Raw genomic sequence first — 25,679 nt, forward strand, 5'->3', positions numbered from 1 at the left:
ATGTTGTTTTTAACTAATGCATCTCTCTGGCTCTTGTTTGTGCTGTTGCAGGTAGAGCTGACGGGCAGCAGCGTGTTTGACTATGTTCATCCGGGCGATCATGTGGAGATGGCCGAGCAGCTTGGCATGAAGCTTCCGCCGGGCAGAGGGCTGCTGTCTCAGGGCGGCGGGGCCGAGGACGGGGCCAGCTCTGCCTCCTCTTCCTCTCACTCTGAGACACCTGAGCCAGGTAAGATCATGTGACTATGAGTGGTCTTGTTGGTCAGGTTAGAACATGAGGGTTTGAAGTTTAGACATCATAGACTTGGCACTGTGTGCATGCAACTGGCAACCTTGGGTTGTGTTTTGTGCATTTATTTTGTACATTAGTTTGGGTTATTATTTATTTTATATTATTTGAGTTTAGTTTCGTTTAATACTTAAAAAAAATCATTTATTTTTAATTAGAGGTTGACAGATATAGTTTCTTTTGACAGCTGATGCCGATATCTTAGAGAGCAGGGTGGCCGATGGCTGATATAAAGGCAATATCCACAGATATATACATACAGATACAGCGAAACAGAAAAAAATTATCAGCCAAAGCCGATATTTAAAAATGCAAATATTTTTTATTGTTTAACAGTATTTAAATATTTAATTATTTTAATATTTTATTTTGTTTTGACCATTTTTTTAAATTTAATTTAATTTAATTTTATTTTATTTCAATTGACTCATTGATGAACAATTCGACAACACATCAAAGACCTTGAAAACATTTATATTATTTTTTACTATTTAAAAAATATTATTATTTATTATCTTTTGCTTAATATTATTAATTATGTAATTTTTTTAAATATTTTATTTTGGCCTTTTTAGATTTTATTTTATTTTATTTTATTTCATATAATTTTTGTACACTTGATTGTAATTGTTTGGAGAAAATTTAATCAGTTCGACTATAAGAGACCTTGAACGCACTTTTAAATTGTTTTTTTTTTTTAGTTTTTTTTACTATTTTAAAAATATTATTATTTATTATTAATATTTAGTTTAATATTATTTAATTATGGAATTGTTTTAATATTTTATTTTGGCATTTTTATATTTTATTTTATTTTATTTTGGCATTTTATTTTTGAATACATGATTATAATTGTTTGGGGAAAATTTCATCAATTCGACCACACAGAGATTTTGAACACAGATTTCTGTTATTTTACTTTTTTTATGGCTTATTATTATTTATTATCTTTTGCTTAATATTATTAATTATGTAATTTTTTTTAAATATTTTATTTTGGCCTTTTTAGATTTTATTTTATTTATTTATTTTATTTATTTTTGAATACTTCATTCTAATTGACTCATTGGTGAACAATTCAACAACACATCAGAGACCTTGAACACACATTTATAAAATATTTTTTATAGTCTTTTGTTTAATATTATTTAATTATGTAATTATTTCAATATTTTATTTTGGAATTTTTAGACTTTATTTTATTTTATTTTATTTTGGAATACTTGATTCTGATTCACTCAGTGGTGAACAATTCTGCTTCACATCAGAGTCCTTGTCATTGGTTTCGTACCAACTGTTAATACCAACCACTTTAGCACTTTAGCTTAAAAAGAAACATTTGCAACTCATGTAGTACACTAATGCTTCCATCCAGTGATCTTGAGGCCTCAGATTCAGGCTGTATTATTTGTTTTGTGTGTTCTTTATTTAGTTATTTATTTCTTTGCTTGCCTGTTTATTTATTTATACCCAAAGCCATGTTTCTTTCTGAGGTTAGTGTTGTAGATATGTTTCACCAAACAGTCAATGTGATGCTCAGAGGCTGCGGTTGCCAAAAGCTTCCATGTGTGTGTTAATGGCATGTGTGACATGATATGCCTGATGAGTGTCTTCCGCTCGGCCCTGATCTCTCGAGGGGCGGCCCGTGTGGCGGCAGCACTGTAACACAGGCTTACCCTGCTCCCGAATTTAATTAGACGAATTGTATAGCAGGGATGAAAAGAGGTGACATTCCTCATTGGAATTCCTTTCAGGGCTCTTATAGACTTTGCCTTCCAAATGTTCCCATTTTCATTGTGTTGTACTGATGATAATTTAAGTATTAGGGGAAAATCCATTTATAAATTAAACAAAATGACTTGATATCCATCAGTCCCCGAGTTCATCAAGCTGTTCAAACATGAGGGAGATTGGCTGGTCGGCGCGGGTCTTCCGAGAGCTTCAGTAATTAGATCTGCCAAGGATTTATTCTTTGCTGATTGGAGCTTTAAATTAATTGAAGTTCCACATTTGTGGTTTTGTCCTTTTCGTGGCGTTTTCTTTCTCTTTTTTTCTTTTTTTTCTAGCCAGGCAAAAATTTCACACTGGCAGACTCCAAGTGTGTGTGTGTGTGTGTGTGTGTGTGTGTGTGTGTGTGTGTGTGTGTGTGTGTGTGTGTGTGTGTGTGTTTGAGTGTTAATTTCTCAGTGAGAGTGAATGAGAGGGTCTTTAATGGTTAGAGGGTTGGTCTGATGCTGAGATTTATTTGTGTATACACAGAATCATTAAAGATGTGCTTTACAATCAGAAAAAGGGCACCATGGTCTTGTCACATCAGCTTCATTCATTTATAAGTTATGAGGACCAGAGACACACACTGTACAAGAAGTGTGTAGGGGAATTTAATTATATGGATAAAAGTGTGTTTTAAACCCATTCATGCGATACCTAGATGTCATCTACATAGCAAGTTTGCCTCTAAAGCGTATGGAAGCCCATTTTTGCCACTGAATAAAATTTTTAGTTTAGTTAATTTAAGTTAACTGTGCCTTTTTATCTCAAATCTTAAATCTCACAATTCTGACTTTTTTCATCTGAATTGTGAGCTAAAATCTCACAAATACGAGTTTTTTCTCTCGCAATTGCAAGTTTGCAATTCAGATGAAAAAGTCAGAATTGCGAGTTTGTATCTCGCAATTCTGACTTTTTTAGTCTGAATTGTGGGCTAAAAGATTTTTCTCACAATTGCAAGTTTATATCTCACAATTCTGAAAAAAAAAAGTCAGAATTGCGAGATTTTATCACGCAATTCTTACTTTTTCATCTAAACTGCAAGTTTAAATCTTGCAAATCTGGGTTTTTTCTTGCAATTGCAAGTTTATATCTTACAATTCTGAGAAAAAAGTCTTAATTATGAGTTTAAATCTTAAAAATGTGAGTTTTTCTCACAATTCACATGAAAAAAGTCAGAATTGTGAGATATAAACTCATTGTTCTGACTTGTTTCATCTTCATCTTTTCATCTGCAAATTTGTATCTCAGAGTGAGTTTATATACGTGAAGTTGTGAGGAAAAACTCACATTTTTTAGATTTAAACTCACAATTCAGATGAAAAAAGTTAGAATCAACAGTTTATATCTCACAATTTTGCGAGTTTATATACTTGGAGTTGTGAGAAAAGTCTCATATTTTTGAGATATAAACTCGCGATTCTGACTTTTTTTAATCTGAATTGCGAGTTTACATCACAATTCTGAGAAAAAGTCAGAATTGCGACTTTATATCTCAATTCTAAGAAAAAAAGTCAGAATTGTGAGTTTATATCTCAATTCTAAAAAAAAAATCAGAATTGCGAGATTGTATCTCACAATTCTGACTTTTTTTCTAAATTGCAAGTTTAAATCTTGCAAATCGTAGTATTTTCTCGCAATTGCAAGTTTATGTCTCACAATTCTGAGAAAAAAATGTCAGAATTGCATGTTTGTAGATGAAAAAAGTCAGAATCAAGAGTTTATACCTTGCATTTCTGACCTTGCAAATTTTCATCTAAATTGCGAGAAGAACTTATATTTTTGAGATTTAAACTCGCAGTTCAGGTGAAAAAAGTAAGAATTGCGAGATATAAACTCAAGATTCTGACTTTTTTCATCCCAATTGCGAGTTTAAATCTCAAAAATATGAGTTTTTCTCACAACTGCAAGTTTATATCTCACAATTGCGATCTAAAAATAGTCGCAATTACCTTTAAAAAAAAATGTTATTCAGTGGTGGAAACGGCTTTAAAAAAAACAGATGCAAGGAAATTTACTTTATAAAACTTTTTTATCTCGCAAAACTCATTGCATTTCCCAAAGAAACTTTGTATTCACTTTCAACATTTTTGTGATGAAAGTAATAAAAGATGGGAGAAAAAAAACGATTTTAGTACTTTTGCAAGAGAAAACAAATGTTTTAAGACAGAATGCAAATATTTTGTGAGCAAACACAATGTTTCTTGAGAAAACAATACTTTAGCTAGAGAATGCAATAGGTTTGTAAGAGAAGTCAATATTTTTGTAAAGGAATGCAATTTTTTTGCAACTGCAGAGTTTCTTGGGGGAATGCAATACTTTTGTGAAAGAACGCAAATGTGACCCTGGACCACAAAACCATAAGGATAATTTTTTTTTTTAATAAGCTCTCCATTGATGTATGGTTTGTTAGGATAAGACAATTGTTGGCTGAGATATAACTCAAATCTGGAATCTGAGGGTGCAAAAAAATCTAAATACTGAGAAAATCGCCTTTAAAGTTGTCCAAATGAAGTTTTTAGAAATGCATAATACTAATCAAAAATGAACAAAATATCTTCATGGAACATGATTTTTACTTAATGTCCTAATGATTTTTGGCATAAAAAAAAAATTGACACCTATGTATTGTTGGCTATTGCTACAAATATACCCGTGTTACGTAAGATTGGTTTTGTGGTCCAAGGGAGTGAAAAGTTTCTTGGTGGAATGCACTACTTTTACAAGAAAATGCAATTAGAATGCAAATGTTTTGTGAGAGAATTTAAATGTTTTGTGAACCAACACATTTTTCTGGAGAATGCAAATGTTTTGGGAGGGAATGCAACATTTTGGGCTAATGCAAGAGTTTAGTGAAAGGGCACAAAAGCATTTAAATCTCTTACTTTTTTCCATCACCATGTCCCCTTAGGGACTCCGCAGCATTGAGATTTGCTTGTAGTGATGATTCTCTTTGGCATGAATTACAAAAACTGTAAAAAAAAAAATGTCTCTGAGACTTGGCTGGTTAGCATGGGACAGTCCGCCCCTGCTGTTAGATAAGGCAACTACATCATCTAAAGACAAAAAGATTTTTTATAAAAAATTTTAGTAACTTTTCATTATATTATTGTAAATGTTTTAGCTGTCATAATTCTTTCTGCTTCTTGACTTTTATATTTCCCTGTCTGCTGTCTTCGGCGTCACATCTGTGCGCCAGCCGCGCTACTGTCATTAAGATGAATGGCAATGCTAATAGTTATCTTTCTCCAGGTATTATAGTCCTCCTTGGGACACGAAATCTCCCTCTCGTGCTCTATTTTTCTTTCCCTCTGAATGAACGGCAGGCTGAGCGGTGTTTAAGGTGGAGTCAAGCGTTTCACCTGCTGTCACCTCATGTGTGTGTGTGTGTGTGTGTGTGTGTGTGTGTGTGTGTGTGTGTGTGTCCTGCCTCTACGCTCCTTGTTCCCCTTCTTTCTGCTTATGATGTCACTTTTTTCATCTGCTCAACCTGCAGAGTAAATTGTGTTATCAACAGCCTATTTTAAATATCTGGCAGTTCAGAAGGGAGAGCGTGTTTTCCCCTCATCGCCAGCTCCATCTCTCTCTCTCTTTCTTTCAAGGGCACGACACGCCGGCAATAAAGCGGTAAAGACGGCGGTATTTTTCTTGAAGATCGTAATCCTGCTGTTTGTCAACAAGAGGCTTTTGATGAGCGTGAAAAGCAGCCCCCCGTTTGTGCATTAATAAAAGAAAACGATTCAAGCTTCATTTGCAATGAGATGAATTTGGAAACAGACGCGTGCTCCTGTGACATCTGTCCAATCGGCTCTGGCACAGAGAGCACATCATTCGCCGCACCGCTTTTAGTTACAGTTCCTTAAACCTATTCATTCGTTTTAAAGGAGCGATGTTTATCGAATGGCTAACAAAGGAGAAATCTTTTAAATTGGAGGTGTGATTCATCACTTTATTTCAGACAGTCTTCATTTTTGAATTTGTGATTTTTTTTTGGATTATTTGTTTTTTTGTAGTAGTTCAAGTGTTGGCTTTTTGTCAACACTTGACCCATTAATAGCACTTTCTGTTCTTTCTCTCTTCCATTTTTTATTCTATTTATTTATTTTTAAAAAGTTGCTATGCATACTGTGTTAGACTAACTGGGACTTGTCACAGCCTTTACCATATTATTGTCCTTTTGTTGGTTTAATTGCTTATTTTATCCTCATTTGTAAGTAGCTTTGGATAAAAGTGTCTGCTAAATGATTAAATGTAAAAATACATCTAAATGTTGAGAAAACTACTATAAAAAGTGTAGTTAAACTACAGTTTTTAGCTTCACTTTAATCTACACTAAAGCTATTTAAAGGATAACTGTTGCCAAAATGCAACCTGGGCTGTTTTTTTTTTACTGTAAACGAGACCAACTTATATCTAAAATCATAATTACGACAAACGAGCCATTTTTGAGATTGACCGTGATTTCGTTTTGTGGTCAATGGCCGGTGAATGGGAGTACTAGGGGCATACATTTGAGCGCATCAAAATCGATAATTTTACAACACTAAGAAGGCTCGACACACCATGAAACTTTGCTCGAAGTATCGCCTGGGTCTCTACACATGAACTCCAGCATTGAGAACATTGTTTGTGTACACAGAGTTTAATAAAAAGAAAGTTTTTGAACAACTCACTTTCACTGTTTGGGTTTCCGCTCGCAGCCGTCTTGCCAGTCAAGAGGTGTCGATCTCCGAATGCGAATGAATGGACTCCATAGGACGAAATATTAGACATATATGAGGCTCTTTTTACAACTAGAAGGTTAATATTGTTTTTCACTTGCAACAAAACAACAAATTAGCCGTGCATTTATATGGGAATATGCTTTAGGAGCTATCCATCCTCGCATTCGGAGATCAACACTTCTTGACTGGCAAGACGGCCGCGAGCGGAAACCCAAACAGTGAAAGTGAGTTGTTCAAAACCTTTCTTTTTAGTAAACTGTGTGTACACAAACAATGTTCTCAATGCTGGAGTTCATGTGTAGAGACCCAGGCGATACTTCGAGCAAAGTTTCATGGTGTGTCGAGCCTTCTTAGTGTTGTTAAATTGTATATGTACAGTATATGCACATTTGTGACCCTGGACCATAAAACCAGTCAAAGTCATTTTTTTTAAATTGACATTTATACATCATCTGAAGGTTTAATATGTAAGCTTTCCTTTGATGTATGGTTTGTTAGGATAGGACAATAATTGAAAAAATGGAATCTGAGGGTGCAAAAAAATATTGAGAAATTTGCCTTCAAAGTTGTCCATATAAAGTTCTTAGCAATGCATATTACTATTTAAAAATTAAGTTTTGATATATTTGCGGTAGGAAATTTACAAAATGTCTCCATGGAACATGATCTTTACTTAATATCCTTAATATCCTTATGCCTGATTTTTGGCATAAAAGAAAAATCAATAATTTGGGCTATTGCTACTTAAAACTGTTTTTGTGGTCCTGGTTTATATTTAAATTGATTTAAAATACTTTTTTTTTGCATTTAAATAAGCGAAAATATATTTTGGTTTCACCTCAATTATAACGGACACATGAAGACCAGTATAATGTATGCCGACATATATCTGAGAAACAAGAGATGTGGCATTAAACATTGATAAAAAGAACAAGATACTATAAATAAAGGGGGGAAAAAACACCTGAATTAACCTTTGGCAGTGCTGCATGTGTGGATGATGTACTGAGAACATTGTGTGAGGAGCGTCGGGTCCCAGCGCAGGGCCGAGCGGCCGTCTCAGGGCGTCCAGAGCAGCAGTCGCCCATGGGCAGGGTGATCCGGACTCTCCCGCAGGGTCAGACCTTTGATTTGTGTGGATTCTCCTCTAGCCTTTAACAGGTGTCTGCTGCTGCGGGTGACATTTGAAATGCAAATAGAGCTCTTTTCCACAAGGCCTCTGAATCTACCCCTGTCAGACCAGAGGAAAACCTCCAGCACAACACACATTCACATGCATACACACACTCTACTGTACACAAACACACAAATGCACATATTCATATTGAAAAACTGTTAGATAAGACTTGCTTTCTGAAATTAACAGGATGAGGCTAGAGTGAGATGCCTGTCCTAGCAGGGGCGGTCAATAGCGATACTTTTTTACACAAACTATTTGTGACCCAGGACCACAAAACCAGTGTCAGCTTTTTGAAATTGAGATTTATACATCATCTGAAAGCTGAATAAATAAGCTTTCCATTGATGTATGGACAGCATTTTCTGTTTGACCCACTACCTAGCCCATAGTTAAAGAAATGGATGCACACTGTTGCCAACCTAGCGAAAAGTGTCTAGCAACAATACATAAACACATAATTGGACAAACCTAATATAGTCTCTCCGGTTTTTCTGAACGAGCGCGAGGTCTCCCGATGCGCACGCACCTCCCTCTCTTTATATCTGCGTCTGCTCTGTTCAGCGAGCGGCAGTGGAGCAGCGCTTTCAGTTAAAACAGATGTTATGTTCATTCCAGTGCTTGAAGTGGGCCGGTACGCAGCCACGTCTGTATTTATCCTTTTGCGTACTTGCACTTTTTCGTGCGTATTTAATGAATGCAAGCGGAGTCGGGCTACATTAGGATTGGTGCTGTGGAGTTGATGCGTAAAGCCACATACGAGTATGCACGCGAAAACGGCGTATTATATGCACGTCAAACACATGCATATCATATGCACGCCAAAGTTAATTTCAGCTTATTAATAGCACGCCAAATAGAAACAGAAAGTCGTGCTAGTGCGCATTTTCATGAGACCAGGCTCTACAATCAGTACATTATAACCAAAACAATACATAAAAAAAGAAGCAGGTTTTTGCGATCACATAACTTTAAATGGCTAAACTCCTAAAAAGTCAAAGGATCGTGAAGGCATTCAAACAGGAAGTTAAAAACAACAATAATAATGCAGGGAATAGTGACTTATGTCCAGATGCTGGTAAATGATTCTTTTCAGTGATAGAATCATGAACATAATTCAGGATTTTTTTCAGTTATTATTTCATATTACTTTGGTTGTCTGATAACAGAAATATTAAATCAAAACAATGGAAACAGTTTTGTTGAGAACTTGGCTGCATCAGATTACAGTATGTGGGCACTGAGAGGCAAAGAAATGTAATAATAAATGTACATTTTGCATGTTCAAAAGAAGTGAGCTGCTCTGTCCGACAAATAATGTAAACAGGCTTGTGGAAGTAAATTGCTCAGTGCAAAGAAAGAGAAGTAATGGGAACCTGGTGTTTCTATGTTCTTTTTTTCATGTGTCTAATAGACATGAACAAGTTATTTGAAAAACGTCTATGACATTTGAAACAAGTTAGTCTTCATGCTCTATGTCGAGTATGGTTTCACTGATAATAAACACATATTTGCTTAAAGCATCCATATTTGACCATGCCAATGTTGATTAGAGTATTAAAAACTTTAAAAAGTATTAATTTAAGGTACATTTAGAACAGATAAAAATGTGTGATTAATCGTGAGTTAACTCATGACAACCATGTGATTAATCGTGAATAAAAAATATTAATCGATCGACAGCTCTAGAATTAATACAAATTAAAAGAGTAAACAATAATTAGCAGGGATTGTCAATATTTTATGTTATATTATACTTTTTATATATTATTTTTAGAATTGTTTTATATATTCTGTAGATTGTTCTGTTTAATCATATGTATAATATCTTAGTTTTGTTTCACTACAATTTTTTTTTTAAATTTAATTTTTAAATAATTAATTAAAGTCAAACGTTTACATACACCTTGCAGAATCTGCAAATTGGTAATTATTTTACCAAAATAAAAGAGATCATACAAAATGCATGTTATTTATTATTTAGTACTGACCTGAAAAAGATATTTCACATAAAAGACATGTAGACCCCGTTCAAAAGTTTACATAAGTTTGTCCTGAACAGTTAAACTGCCTGCTGTTCTTCAGAAAAATCCTTCAGGTCCCACAAATTCTTTGGTTTTTCAGCATTTTTGTGAATTTGAACTCTTTCCAACAATGACTGTATGGTTTTGAGATCAATGTCTTCACACTGAGGACTTCTGAGGGACTCGTATGCAACTATTACAGAAGGTTCAAATGCTCACTGATGCTTCAGAAGGAAACACAATGCATTAGGAGCCAGGGGGTGAAAACTTTTGGAATTTGAAGATCAGGGTAAATTTTACTTATTTTGTCTTCTGGGAAACATGTAAGCATCTTCTGTAGCTTCTGAAAGGCAGTTCTAAATGAAAAAAAATATGATATTTAGGCAAAATAAGAAAAATTTACACATATTCATTCTGTTCAAAAGTTTTCACCCCCCCCCCCCCCCCGGACTTTTATAATGCATCGATTTTACTTCTGGAGCATCAGTGAGCATTTGAACCTTTTTTTCATTTTATTTCCAATTGGTTTTTTTGTTTTTTTGTTTTGTAATATCCTATAGCTTTAATATTTTTGTAGTAGTATAGTACCATAGTTTAGTGTCAGTGTAATGATTATTTTCCACAGTCTTTTTGCTAGGAAATGTGTTGAGTTTCATTCAGCCGCGGGGCTCTAAGGACACCAGAGGCATCTAGCCGAGGTCACTGACCTCAACGGCTGCTGTCCACTGTCTGGGTCATTAGGGGATTCTGTGGTCTGCATTACCCAGAATCCTCCCAGGTGAATCCCGCTCCATCGTAGGTGTTTGGCACATATAGAGAAGTGTCCTTGAGAAGAGTTAGGGTCACACAAGCAGTTAGCGCTGGCTCAGAATACAAATAATGGGATTAGCGCTCACCGACGGCACACATTAGCCTAACAAACCTGTCAGATGCTGTGTTTCTTAATGCTTTCACACACAATTTTAGATACTCGTGTAGTTTAAATTTTGTGTGTGTGTTTGCTATGCAGCATTCTGATTCTTCTTACACTAGGTATTTGGAAACATAAGTTTGTAAGGATGTCATTGCATTGCAATATCAAACCAAGTGGTATTTGCAAACAAATGATGCTAGAACTGTTAAGATGTAGTCCACGTAGTCTCACAAACACCTGGATTCTGGGAAAATGGGATATCAATGGGGTCAGGAGTGATCACATGACCAAAACTATTGGAGGAGTTTTAATTGAAATCTGAAGTTCTTGAGGTCTGCGGCTCAAACATATTGATTTTATTCAGGCTGACCCAGCCAATGGGGTCACGTTTGAACCCATCTGACATTTCTTCAATTCATCTCACTTTCAGAGCCCAAATACTTCACCCTTCTGAGAGGCAATAGAGGGGGGTGAGTGTGTGCATGCTACACTAGAAGAGCCTAATTTTATCTCCCGTAATCATGTGACAACCAGACAAACAGATTTTAGTACCTTTTTTATTTTTATTTTGGTCTAATTGTGCATGATTACTGAAAAAAAGACTGATTTAACAGCTTAAAATTGATATAAACATCTTAAAGGCATAATGCATAAAATTTGCAATAAGTTTCAAAATTTCAATATTTCAATTTGCAATAACAAAATTTATTATTGTGCACTACTGGGTTAATTCATTTAAATTTTAAAGAAATTAATACTTTTATTCAGCAAGGATGCATTCAGTTGATTAAAGGTGACAATAAAGACATTCATAATGGTACAAATAAAAAACTATTAATGAAATAAATGAAGACTGGACTAATGATGCTGAAAATTCAGCTTCGATCACAGATATCACACATATTTTATAATATATTAAAGTAGAAAGTAGTTATTTGAAATTGTAATAATATTGCACAAAATTACTATTTTTACTGTATTTTTGATTAAATAATTGCAGCTATGATGAGCATAAAAGACTTCTTTCAAAAACAATAAAATGACTTGCCAATATGGAAACAAGTCTTACTTTTTTCTCAGGATTGTGAGATATAAACTTGCAACTGTCAGAATTGCATGATATAAACTCACAACTGCAAGTTTTAAAGAGAACTGTGAGATATAAACTCAATTGCAAGAAATAAAGTCAGAATTACAAGATAAAAACTCACATTTGCGAGAAATAAAGTCAGAATTGCTAGATAAAAACTGACTTTTTTCTCAGAATTGTGAGATATAAACTAACAATTGCAAGAAATAGAGTGGAAATTGCATGATATAAACTCACAACAGTGAGTTATAAAGTCAGAATTGCAAGATATAAACTCAATTGTAAGAAATAAAGTCAGAATTACAAGATAAAAACTTACAATTCTGACTTTTTTTCTCAGAATTGTGAGATATAAACTTAAAATTGCAAGAAAAAAACTCAGAATTGCATGATATAAACTCACAACTGTGAGTTCTAAAGTCATAACTGCGAGATATAAACTCAGTTGCGAGCAATAAAGTCAGAATTGCGAGATAAAAACTAAAAATTGCAAGAAATAAAGTCAGAATTACAAGAAAAACTCACAATTCTGACTTTTTTTCTCAGAATTGTAAGATATACTAACAATTGTAAGAAAAAAAGTCAGAATTGCATGATATAAACTCAATTGCAAGAAATAGTCAGAATTACAAGATAAAAACTCACATTTGCGAGAAATAAAGTCAGAATTGCTAGATAAAAACTGACTTTTTTCTCAGAATTGTGAGATATAAACTAACAATTGCAAGAAATAGAGTGGAAATTGCATGATATAAACTCACAACAGTGAGTTATAAAGTCAGAATTGCAAGATATAAACTCAACTGTAAGAAATAAAGTCAGAATTACAAGATAAAAACTAACAATTCTGACTTTTTTCTCAGAATTGTGAGATATAAACTTAAAATTGCAAGAAAAAAGTCAGAATTGCATGATATAAACTCACAACTGTGAGTTCTAAAGTCATAACTGCGAGATATAAACTCAGTTGCGAGCAATAAAGTCAGAATTGCGAGATAAAAACTAAAAATTGCAAGAAATAAAGTCAGAATTACAAGAAAAACTCACAATTCTGACTTTTTTTTCTCAGAATTGTGAGATATACTAACAATTGCAAGAAAAAAAGTCAGAATTGCATGATATAATCTCAGAACTGTGAGTTCTAAAGTCACAACTGAGAGATATAAACTCAATTACAAGCAATAAAGTCAGAATTGCAGAATAAAAATTTGCAATTCTGACTTTTTTCCTCAGGATTGTGAGATATAAACTTTAAATGTCCAATTTTGATATGTTTTCAGAATTGCGAGTTTATATCAGTTCTGACTTAATAATTTGCAATTCTGACTTAATTTCTCAGAATTGTGAGTTTATTTCTCAAAATTGCGAATTTATATCTCCCAATTCTGACTTAATAACTCACTTTTTGCGAATTTATAACACACTTAATTTCTCAGAATTGCGAGTTTATATCTTACAATTTTTACTTTATAACACAATTGTGAGTTAATATCTCACATCTGAGAAAAAATCTGAATTGCGATATTGTATCACATAATTCTAAGAAAAAAAGTCAGAATTGTGAGATAAAAAGTCGCAATTACTATAAATTTAATTGTAATTTGCTTCCCAAGAACAGCTTTCAAATCAGTTGCATTTCCTCCAGTAAATGCTGCCTATGTAGACAGTAAACAGCAGTGAAGCTCCTAGGGTTTGCTCGTGACTGATCTGTCTAGAGCTAACAAATGTTAAGAGCCACAGGAGCTCAGAGATCTTATGCTGACACGTTTAATACTGGCCAGCCAGATCATCCCGTCTGGCCTCCATCCAAACAGAGCAGCTTTCCGAAGCAGACGTCTGCAGATACACAGACCGGCCTGCTATGTTAATATCAACCCAGAGAGGAAGGATAAGTTTCAGCAGTTCGGCTATACTATAGATGCGTTTTCTAACAATTAAAGCACGGCCACAGCTTGAGTTTGTTTTCCCGCGAAGCGTCAGATCTGTTTATTCTGCCGCACGCCTCGTTTTGATTAAGAATGCAAATCCGATTCTTTTGTCCATCTGCGTTTCTGTCAGCGAAGGAGTGCATTTAATTAAAACAAACATCGGTGTCTGCTGTGATGTTTTGTCTCCTTATCTATAGACCAAATCAGGCCAAATCAGACGCTCAGGTTGTCTCCTCGTCTCAGCTGTAAATACAAACGCGGTGTTGCGGCAGTGCAGGTGGCTATTGTGAGTAAAACATGTGTATTTGTTTTCCAGTAGCGTCTATTACGCCAGGCATGACTGGGACGCAGATTCACAGATTTGCGGTGTGATTTTTCCAGTGGCGGGCTCCAATCACAGATGGCAGATGGGGAGTTTTTTGCCGTAGCCGCTGTGGAGATGAGCAGGAGGAGCTGGTGTGTTGAGCTCCGTCCAATGTGTGTTACTGTTGTCGTTTTATTACTCATGAGAATCCCACAGGATGAGTTACAGAGGTGTGAAACGCACACACTCATGCACACGACAATCCTTGGAACTGCCTTGTGTTTTTTTGTTGTGATAATGACATAATATGAAGACATTTATGATTGATTGTTTGGTAATTGTAAACAAATCTGTTGGTTTGTAGGCGGTCGGAATTGTGGCATGGTAGAATTGCTAACATAAGGCTGGAGTGCTGACAATAAAAAGTGACTTTTTTATTTTCTGCTGCTGAGAATGAAAATAAAATAATGGTCTATTTAATATTTTGTATATCAATATGTTTTGTAATTGTTGGATCTTTTGATTTTTTTGAATAATAATGTTTAATTAAATAAATTTAAAAAATAATTAAATAAATAATTCAAAACCATTTTAAAATATTTTTAAATAATCTACAATATAATAATGCAATAATTCCATTACTAGAATATTTTTTTAAATAATTATGTCTATGTTTTTGTTGTCAAATTAACCCAGTAAATAAATAAATATAAATAAAAATGTTTAAAATAACATAAGAAATAAAGTATACATTTAAATAAATATAAAAAATATTTTTTAAAAACTAAAAATAAATTTTATTTTATTTTAAGTACTAAAATAACTAAAAATTAAAATAATATGATACTTAATAGACAATAATAGTGTATTTAATAAACAGTCATGGCTTTTACATTACATTAAATGTACTTTTTATAATGATTTTTTTTTTTGAAAAATGATATGTATATGATATTATTACAATAATTTGAAACCAAAAAATTTATTTAAAATAATGCATGATATCATAATGCAATAATTCCATTACTATAACATTTTCTAAAATAATTTTGTGTCCATATTTTAAGTAAAACCAATAAAATAAAAAAATATAAATGTACAAATTTTAATAAAATATGAAAAAATATACATTTAAATAAAAAAAAAATTAAAAAACTTTCATTTCATTTTCTTTTAAGTATTAAAATAACTAAAACTAAATAAACTAAAACTAAAAATGTGACTTTTTTAAATGTATTATCCACTACTGAATATAAAATAATAGTAAGATTATGATACATAAGAGACAATAAAAGTCTCATGGCTTTTACATTACATTAAACTTACTTTTTTATTATGAAATATATTTTATAATTATTTGATCTGTTGATTTTTGGAATAATAATGTTTTAAAATAATTTTAAACCATTTTAAAATATTTTTTTAAATAATGTACGATATCATAATGCAAAAATTCCATTACTACAATACATAATTTAAAAAAAAATTTTGTTAAGTAAAACCAATAAAAAAATAAATACATATAAATAAAAATGTTTAAATAAAATAAGAAAAATTAAAAACATACGTTTAAATAAAATTGAAAACTAAAAAAAAAAAGATTTTTTTAAGTACTAAAATAACTAGAATTGAATAAACTAAACACTAAACATAATGATAGCTATATATTTATATTTAAAAAGAAAACTAATAAAAACACAAAGCAAAAATGTGAAAAAAAAATTAAAGTGAAAAATAAATATAAAAATAACTGAATCTAACTAAAAAATAAAATTATTATCAAAAACTATAACAGTATTTCAGTAGTACTAAATAACACTGGAGCATATCTCTATACTATCTACTCTCACAGTAAATGTAAGTTTGATGTGTTTTCTTTTTCTTCTTTTTTTGAATAGAATAGAGTAGAATAGAATAGAATAGAATAGAATAGAATAGAATAGAATAGAATAGAATAGAATAGAATAGAATAGAATAGAAAGTGTAATTTTTCCCCTTTCCTACACCATGTAGATTATTTTTATGTTGCATATGTTTGACATGCATGTAAACAGCCTGCTCTGTAGCCTTTACAGCACTGGTGTCGTAACGATCCTTCTAGTTGTAAGTAAAAGACATAATGCTTGTTAATTTTGCGTGCTTGAGGGAAAACGTCATAACTTACTCCGTAATTATGAAAGTGCCTATCGCTTCATCAGATAGATTCACTGTCAAAGGCTCCGAGCTGGGCGTCGTGATGAACTAGCCACCATAAATAAGGGACCGGCCTGCTCGCTAAGACAAATGTTTTTAATCATCTGATGTGTTCATTTATCCCAGGCCCTAAGTTTAGCCTTAAATTAAGACTCTTGCTAGAACATAACTTGATTTAAAAATGCCCATCAATCCTGGCCGATCTTTACGTTCAGGAAAAGCTCAGAGGAAGTGCGCTGATCTTTATTCGTCCTTTGCCTTGCGAACAATTTGCCTAAAAACCCACTTAAAGGTATATGTAAACTTAAAAATGAGCATCTTGTCATCATTTACTTGTCCTCTAGTTTCGATGCAGCTTCAAAAGGGCAGTGTTTGGCCAAAATACAACTAGATGAAAATCTACAACTGGTGCCAAAATTCGCAAAATTTTTCAAGAATATTGAGAAAATCACCTTTTAAATTGAAGGGTCACATATACAAATAACCTTTTTTAAATGTTTTGTTGCAACAAATAGCTTTGTGTAAAAATATGAATACATAATACATATTTTTTAAATATTTAAAAAAAGTAAAATATGTACATATATTTGTTGTTAAGTAAAACCAAAAAATGTGACTTTTTTAAATGTATTATCCACTACTGAGAATAAAAAATCTTCTATATTATTCTCAGTAGTGGATAATACATTTAAAAAAGTCACATTTTTTGGTTTTACTTTTAAAAACATTTTTAAAATATATTTTTTAAATAATGTACAATATCTAAACGCAGTAATTCCCTTACTGGAATACATAATATGTGTGTGTGTGTGTGTGTGTGTGTGTGTGTGTGTGTGTGTGTGTGTGTGTGTGTGTGTGTGTTTAGAAAAAATAAGAAAAAAATTATACATGTAAATAAAAAATAATAATAGTAATTTTCTTTTGAGTAGTAAAATAACTACAACTAAATAAACTAAATGTATTATCTACTGCTGAGAATAAAACAAAAGTAAGATTATGATACTTACACAATAGTAGTCTATTTAATAGACATTCATGGCTTTTACTTTTTTTATTTAATTTAAATATTTTGTTATAAAATATATTTTGTAATTTTTTTATCTTTTGATTTAAAAAAAATGTTTTCAAATAATTTAAAACCATTTTCAATGTTTTTAATAATGCACAATATCATAATTCAATAATTTAATTACTAGAATGCATAATTTTTAAATAATTATCTGTCCATATTTTTGTTGTTAAGTAAAACCAATAAAATAAATACAAATAAATATCCTGTAATGTTTTCCTCAAAAACCTTAACTTCTTCTCGACTGAAGAAAGAAAGACATCCTGGATGACATGGGGGTCAGTAAATGATCAGAAAATTAATAAATTCTTTAACTCCTTTTTGATCAGTTTGAACATTTTTCAAAACATCTCGTTTTGTCTTCTACAGAGGAAAGTGAGGTTTAGGGCTACATGAAAGTTAAATATACAAATAATAATACATTTTTATGTTTTACTGCAACAAATAGCTTTGTATGAAAAATACGGGACCTTTGATGCCTGTTTTCCTTTTATTTTATTATTGTTGTCGAGTTTAACTGTGTGACATCAAAAAACATAGTCTTTAGTGCCTTTCATGCTTATTTTCAAAACATTTTTATAGGAACATCAAAATTAGTCATCTCTAGTCACCTTTTTGTTTTATGTTATTTATATACTCTCAAGCCTCTTCTGTTTGATTTTCTCTGGATCTTATGCATTTTGTGTTTTAATTTAACACATTAACTTGTTAAAAAACAATGAACTTGACACTTTTTGCACGAGACACAGAGACAATATAATGCCTCTTCACTTTGTCTGCCAGAATCATGTAAGGTCTTTTAATTATCTTTATTTAAGAGCTTTTTTCAGCAAATATTGATATATATTCAATGAATTAATTGGCATATCATATAATTAATCGATCAGCTCTCGTTTTAATGAATTGGGTTGAGAGCGTCATCTTTCACGTCTGGCGTATGCGTGCGTTCTGAGGGTCTTTTATTCTCGGTGACGGCGTTGAGGACTAAGGAGTCACATGCTGATGCCTCTCATCTCGGCTATTATTAAAGGGCATTATCAAGCTTTTCAAATGTCTATAGCGCTTCAGCCGTCATGAGCCCTTCAGTATCAAACCATACAGAAACATGCAAAACAATCCGGCGAGAGGAACAAAGAAACTAATGACAGCTTAGCCGGCCTAAAAGATTGAGAATTCTGTCACGAGGAAAGCGCAAGATCACTGGAGGAGGAAGGCTTCGGAGCTTTGAAAGACAAAGGCGGGATCAAGCGGTCTCCAGACTATTAGAAGCCAGTTTTATTTAAGCTTATTTGGCTGATAAGGTTGTCAGAAAGGGCTTTTTATCAGGCGCAAGGAGTAGGCGCCGAGCATTACGCCTCCGTTCCCAGGCAGTGAGTGCGCGGCGAGTCGCGCGGTGGGAAAGTCTTTCCGTAAAGCTGCTTGGCTCTTTCACACAAGAAAAGCCCAATTTGAGCTCGGCTTCTGCGGGATGAGAGGGCAGTTAGGACTGAACCCCGAGATCATCTTTTGTTTTATGCGTTTTATGGATTTTGTGTTTGTACTACATCATCAGGCTCGTGTGTTTGGTTTGCGGGCTGAAGTTCTTGCTCAGGCTTCGCTGTAAAAGTAACAAAAGCACACATAGGTTTACCTTCGAATTTTAAGCTATTGACACTTATTAGATTAGTAATATGGTGAAGAAACACAGAATATGACCCAAGCCTGTGCTAACAAGTTTGGTATATGTGGCCCTGGACCAAAACCAGTCTTAAGTAGCAATAGCCAAAAATACATTGCATGGCTCAAAATGATACGTAATAATTTTCTTTTAGGCCAAAAATCATTAGGATATCAAGTAAAAATCATGTTCCATGAAGATATTTAGTAAATTTCCTGATCAAAACGTAATTTTTGATTAGTAATATGCATTGCTAAGGACTTAATTTTTACTTTTAGATGTTTTGCACCCTCAGTTTCCAGATTTTCAAATAGTTGTATCTCAGCCAATAGAAAGTTTATTTATTTATGTATTTAAGATTTTAAAAAATTGACCTTTATATGTTTTTGTGGTGCAGGGTCACATATGTTTGTTTACTTGGGCAAATATTACTAGTATACTAGTTTTTTTCCCCATTTTCTTCTGGAATTATCCCTGGAAGTGAAATAAAAATGACCTTTTAGGAACATTTAGAGAATAAAGTTAAGAAATTATTTGCAAATAAAGCTCACTTACTCTTTATGATTGATAGAAGGAAGGAAGGAAAAGACAAATTTAAGAATGAATGGATGAAAAAATTAACCAACAAATGTTTACATGAACAAATGAATGAATAAACAAAGGCTCAAATGTACACAACTGTTTATCATTTTGGTTTAGTAGTTTTTTTTTTTAATATTATATATTTATTTAGCAAGGATGCATTAAATCAATCAAAAGTGACAGTAAAGACATTTATAAGGTTAGAAAAAAAATCTGTTTCAAATAAATGCTGTTCTTTTGAACTTTTTATTCACCAAAGAATCCTGAAAGTCGTCCGTTTGCAAAAAAATATTAAGCAGCACAACCGTGCAACATTGATAATAATAAGAAATGTTTCTTGAGCAGCAAATCGGCATTTTAGAATGATTTCTGAAGGAATGTGTAACACTGAAGTCTGGAGTAATGATGCTGAAAATTCAGCTTTGCATCACAGAAATAAATTGTATTTTCAAATATATTCAAATAGAAAACAGCGGCTTTAAATGGTAATAATATATTACAATATTGCCATATTTACTGTAGTTTTCATTATTTATTTTGCTGTCAAGGTATGAAATGGGTTAAAAAGGCAACAAAACAAATGAAGAGTGTTTTGGCAAAAACAGAAAACAGATAACTAATATTATGTTATGTTTTTATTTTGTTAGTTGTATTTTGTAGTAATTTTTACTTTATATCAAAATAACCCAACTGCAGTTTGATTGAGATTAATTGGAATGCACAATGGAAAAAACATTTTTGAACATTTTTAAAAACAGTTATCTGTTTTTGCAAATGAACTCTTCAGTGTTTTATAAGACGATTGTCTCTTTTTGATTTAGGTTCGTCAGTTAGTAAACATGCTTGTGTGTGTGTGTGTGTGTGTGTGTGTGTGTGTGTGTGTGTGTGTGTGTGTGTGTGTGTGTGTGTGTGTGTGTGTGTGTGTGTGTGTGTGTGTGTGTGTGTGTGTCTCATTTCAGTTTATTATGCACTACAAGAAAGCAATCTGTATTCTTAAATCAGCCATAATATATTACAAGGCATCACAAGTATAATTTAAAAGTATTTTAATTTTCAAGAGTGGTTTCATAATTGTTCAGCTGTGCTCCTGACACCGCGTGCGTCACTCCATATATGAAGTGTTTTTCCTCTGAACACAGATTATTCAGTCCTCTTGACCTCAGAGCCCATGTCTCAGATGAGTGGACGAACAAAATAATGCTCTTATTCACCATTTCCTGTGATGTTTTGCCAGCACTCCCCCTGCAGAAGCCAAACGCTTTCATTGCCAAATTTCCTATATATATATATATACACATTTGTTTAGTTGGGCTTTACAACGCGGGCAGAGATAAGGGGCGAGCAGCTAACAGGTCTTTGCCCAATAAACGGGGGAAATTATCGGCCCCGCGCCTCCTCGTGACACAATTTGTCAGACTTGCTGATAGAAAACAAATTCTATTCATAAAGCCGAACTCCCCTTGGCACCGGTGCGATTCGCTAGCAATTCAATTATAGTTTTGTGCGATAGTGAACCCAGAGAGAGAATCCAGCCTGACAAGAAATATGACAGGACAGTAACGGAGTGTTTATGCAATTAAACTTTCACTGACAATACCTGCCGAGTGATGAATGTCTGGGTGGACATATATGTGCGCGAGCGCTGCCCCGTAAGGACTGCACATTTTTCATGATTTTACAGCCCATTCTGATGTGTTAGGAACGGTGGTAAGTGGAAAAAGAAGGAAAAGGATGGAGAGTTTCTGTTGCACACGGAAAGGAAGGTGTTGACTGATCAAGACACCAGTTTTTGTGACTCAAACTGCTGAAATTAGTTTCTTATCATTAGTGTATGTGCTTTATATAGTCGCACAAACTTCTTTTGTTTTCTGAATGAAAGGAATTGTTCTCAAAACTTGAGGATCAACAAACAGATATCATTTGTATTGATATGTTTATCTGAAATGACTCAGAATCAATCCTAATCTTGTTCATTTACTTACACAATGTAAGAGTGAGTGCATGAATCAATGAATGAGCAACAAACGCACACTATTGTTTAAAAGTTTTGGGTCCCATAGTTAAAAATTAAATATATACTAAAATGTATATAGAATACATTAATTTCATGCTAGAAATATGTTTACATATTATGTACTTAATAAAAATACCTAATTGCACTTGTAGTATACTAAACTGTTATATATATATATATATATAAAGTCTGCTTTTACAATTTTTATATCAGTTAGTCTGAAGTGATATGTTAATAAACTTAAACTATACTTAGTATAAAATAAGTTTATTTTAAATCGATGACTTTTTTACTAGGGTCAATAAGAGTATTTCATGTTTTTGAAAGAAGTAAAACAAACAGAGAAAAAAAAAACATTAAAATATTTTCAATTTAAAATTATGTATTTTTATTTTAATATATTTTAAAATGTGATTTAGTACTGTGACAGAAAGCTGAATTTTCAGCATCATTCAGTCTTCAGTTTCACATGATCATTCAGAAATCATTCTAATATGCAAATTTCCTGCTTAAAAACGTTTCTTATCATTATCAATGTTGAAAACAGTTGTGCTGATTAATATTTTTGTAAAAACCGTGATACATTTTCTTTTCAGGTTTCTTTGATGAATAGAAAGTTAAAAAGAAACCGCATTTATTTGAAATATAAATATTTTGTAACATTATACATTTATTTGCTGTCACTTTTGATCAATTGAATGTGTCCTTACTAAGTAAATAAAAAAATATATTTTTTGAATTGTTCAAGATAATTTTTAAAGTTGAACTTTTGAATGGTACTAAATTCAGTAATAATTTAGCATACATTCTATATGTAATGTAAAAAAAAAAGAAAGAACAAACAAATCTGATCCTGGACCAGTCAGTAGCAGCAATAGCCAAAAATACATTGTATGGGTCAAAAAGATTTTTCCTTCATGTCAAAAATCATTAGGATATTAAGTAAAGATCATGTTCTATGAAGATATGTTGTGTTTCCTACTGTAAATATACTGTAAATATATCAAAACTTAATTTTTAACCTACTGTAAATATATCAAAACTTAATTTCTTTTAATTAGTAATATGCATTGCTCAGAACTTCATTTGGACAATTTTAAAGGCGATTTTCTAAATATTTAGATTTTCCAGATTTTCCAAATCGTAACAAACCATACATCAATGGAAAGCTTATTTACCCAGCTTTACCCAGATGATGACAAATCCCAGTACCGAAAAAACTGACCTGGTTTTGTGGTCCATGGTCACGTATGATAACTTGCTGCTCAAAAACATTCCTTATCATTATCAATGTTGAAAAAAGTTGTGCTGATAAATATTTTTGTGAAAACCGTGATACATTGCCTTTTCAAGATTCTATGATGAAAAGAAAGTTCGAAAGAAATAGCATTTACTTAAAATAGGTAATAAATAAAATATAATAAAAATATTAACTTTTTGGAATATAAAAAGTTACTGACCATAAACTTTTAAATGGAATTAACCCTAACCCTTTTAAAGGGTTCCAATTTGTCATTTAAACTTTTAACTGGTTCTGTAATGTAAACAAAGATAGAACAAACAAATAAATAGTGTATGCGTATTGAATAAGGTAATACAAAAGTGAATTGTGCATAAAATAGTTGTTGTATCAGCAGTTTGTCTTTGTTTTAGCCTAAGAGTCTTTGGCTGTTGGTCATCTGTCGGCCTCTAGTTTAGGCTTTTATTCAGATGGGGGCTTGAAGCGTGCCGTTTTGTCCAAAGATCAGAGCGGAGGTGAGCTGTTCTTTTTAATTAATCATTTGTCCTTCAAACAGTGAAGTTTCTGTCCTCGCTGCGCTCTCTCCACAGATAATTAGGCCCCATAGTTCAGTTAATTCCACAGGAGAGCTCATGCTAGCCACCTGCTCCTTTTGGACGGCTAATCTTTGTCTTGTAAGATTCCGTCCCCGTAGAATTGTTCCGTCTCGCGAAGAATGAGGCAACGCCGCTGTTTTTCCCCGTAGTGTCCCACTGTTACTTGAATTCGTAATGCGGGAAGCCCTGCGCCCCCCTCTCTCTCGTTCTGTGCGCATTGATAGCGAGGTGTTGATTTTAGGTGTATATGGATCTCAAAGTAATCCTATTAATTCAAAGTGAATAACAAAGCAGCCTGCCTCTTTTTTTTCCCCCACGCCGTTCCATTTATTCAACCTGCTAGGGCTTTGTTTCTCCATCATAATTATTTCCAAGTCAGATCCGCGCTGATTTCCTGGTGGACTTGTGTACCTCCGACTAACTTGAGGAACAACGGAGCCCGGATAATTCGCAGCGTTCCTCTGGGGTGGTGTTCTCTGTTTTTTTCAAGGACATTTTTATTACAAAGCTGATGGAATTTGCATATTAATTCATTTCTTTCAATTTTTAAGATTAAATGTTGTCAACATGTATCAGTGCAAGGTTTTGACAGACCTGATGAAATAGGTCAGTCATGCTTGAACGTCGCGGCGTAAAGCAGCCAGCTGCAACCTCTCTCTCTCTCTCTCTCTCTCTCTCTCTCTCTCTCTCTCTCTTCCTCGTACACGCGCACGCAAACTCGCGTCGCATACTCAATCACTCAATCTTTCCTTCTCTTTCTTTCCCTTGTTTCCCCCCGCCTCCATCTCTCCGTTTCGTGCTACTTGATTAAAGGAAAAGTGCGGCCGGGGCTAAAATGACATGCCAAATTCTATCAACTTCCATCGAGGGCTCTCTCCTAAATTAGAATGCCATTAGAGGCTTTTGATTTATAAAGTGCATTTTCATGTTTCTCTTCTGTGTGTTTTTTTCCTCTCATGTAGCTGCGTGACCTTTTGCGCCTCTAGTTTTGCCTGCCTCGGTCAATAAGTGAAGCGTTTTACATTCATTAATATTTTGCACATGAGTCTAATAGTGTGTCCTGACACTGATGGGTTGCAGGCCTTTTCTCGTTTGTCTGAGTTTATTTGTCTCAATTGGAAACACAAATATAGTAAAATGATAAAAATATGAAAGGATGGAAGTGTCAATTTGATTTCTTTGAAAATAATTTCGTTAAAACATTATTAGTGACCAATAAATATAGGCTTTTCAATAGCTGATGATGATTTCAGATATATATTGAACTTCTGTTTTACACAATATGTTCTGAAACTACTATTTTCAAAAGTTTAGGGTCAGTAAGATTTTTGAAAGAAGATACTCACCAAGTCTGTATTCCCACAAATTATTTGTTTTTTCCAGCAGTTTTGTGTATTTGAACCCTTTTCAACAATGACTGCATGATTTTGGGATCCATCTTTTCACACTGAGGACAACTGAGGGACTCATATGCAACTATTACAGAAGGTTCAGACGCTCACGGATGCTCCAGAAGGAAAAACAATGCATTATAAGCTTTTTAAATTTGAAGAACAGGCTAAATGTAACTTATTTTGTCTTCTGGGAAACATGTAAGTATCTTCTGTAGCTTCTGAAAGGCAGTACTAAATGAAAAATGTGTTATTTAGGCAAAATAAGAAAAATGTACACATCTTCATTCTGTTCAAAAGTTTTCACTCCTGGCTCTTAATGCATCATTTTTCCTTCTGGAGCATCAGTGAGCATTTGAACCTTCTGTAATAGTTGCATATGAGTCCCTCAGTTGTCCTCAGCGTGAAAAGATGGATCTCAAAATCATACAGTCATTGTTGGAAAGGGTTTAAATAAACAAAAATGCTGAAAAACCAAGGAATTTGTGGGACCTGAAAGATTTTTGGGAAGAACAAATGTCTTTACTGTCACTTTTGATAAATTGAATGCATAATTTCTGAATAAAAGTTTTAATTTCTTATAGGGAAAAAAATCATACTGACCCCAATCTTTTTAAACAGATATTTTTCCCAGAAATAATCAATTTTTGATGATTTTGAAAGTGACATGAGAAAGCAAACACAAAATTTTCATATATTGACTGAGTTATTGATCCAT

At 33.2% G+C, this 25,679-nt stretch overlaps 1 protein-coding gene across 1 annotated transcript in view; it reads left to right on the top strand.

Moving 5' to 3' along the window:
* Positions 1-25,679, top strand: part of LOC141296285 (neuronal PAS domain-containing protein 3-like) — a 55,568-nt gene continuing 29,889 nt past the window's right edge. Inside the window, exon 1 of the mRNA XM_073827547.1 lies at positions 1-229. Coding sequence (XP_073683648.1) covers positions 1-229 — 229 coding nt within the window. The remainder of the gene's footprint in view (positions 230-25,679) is intronic.

Source organism: Garra rufa, chromosome 21 (genome assembly GCF_049309525.1).
Source record: "Garra rufa chromosome 21, GarRuf1.0, whole genome shotgun sequence".
NCBI lineage: Eukaryota > Metazoa > Chordata > Actinopteri > Cypriniformes > Cyprinidae > Garra > Garra rufa.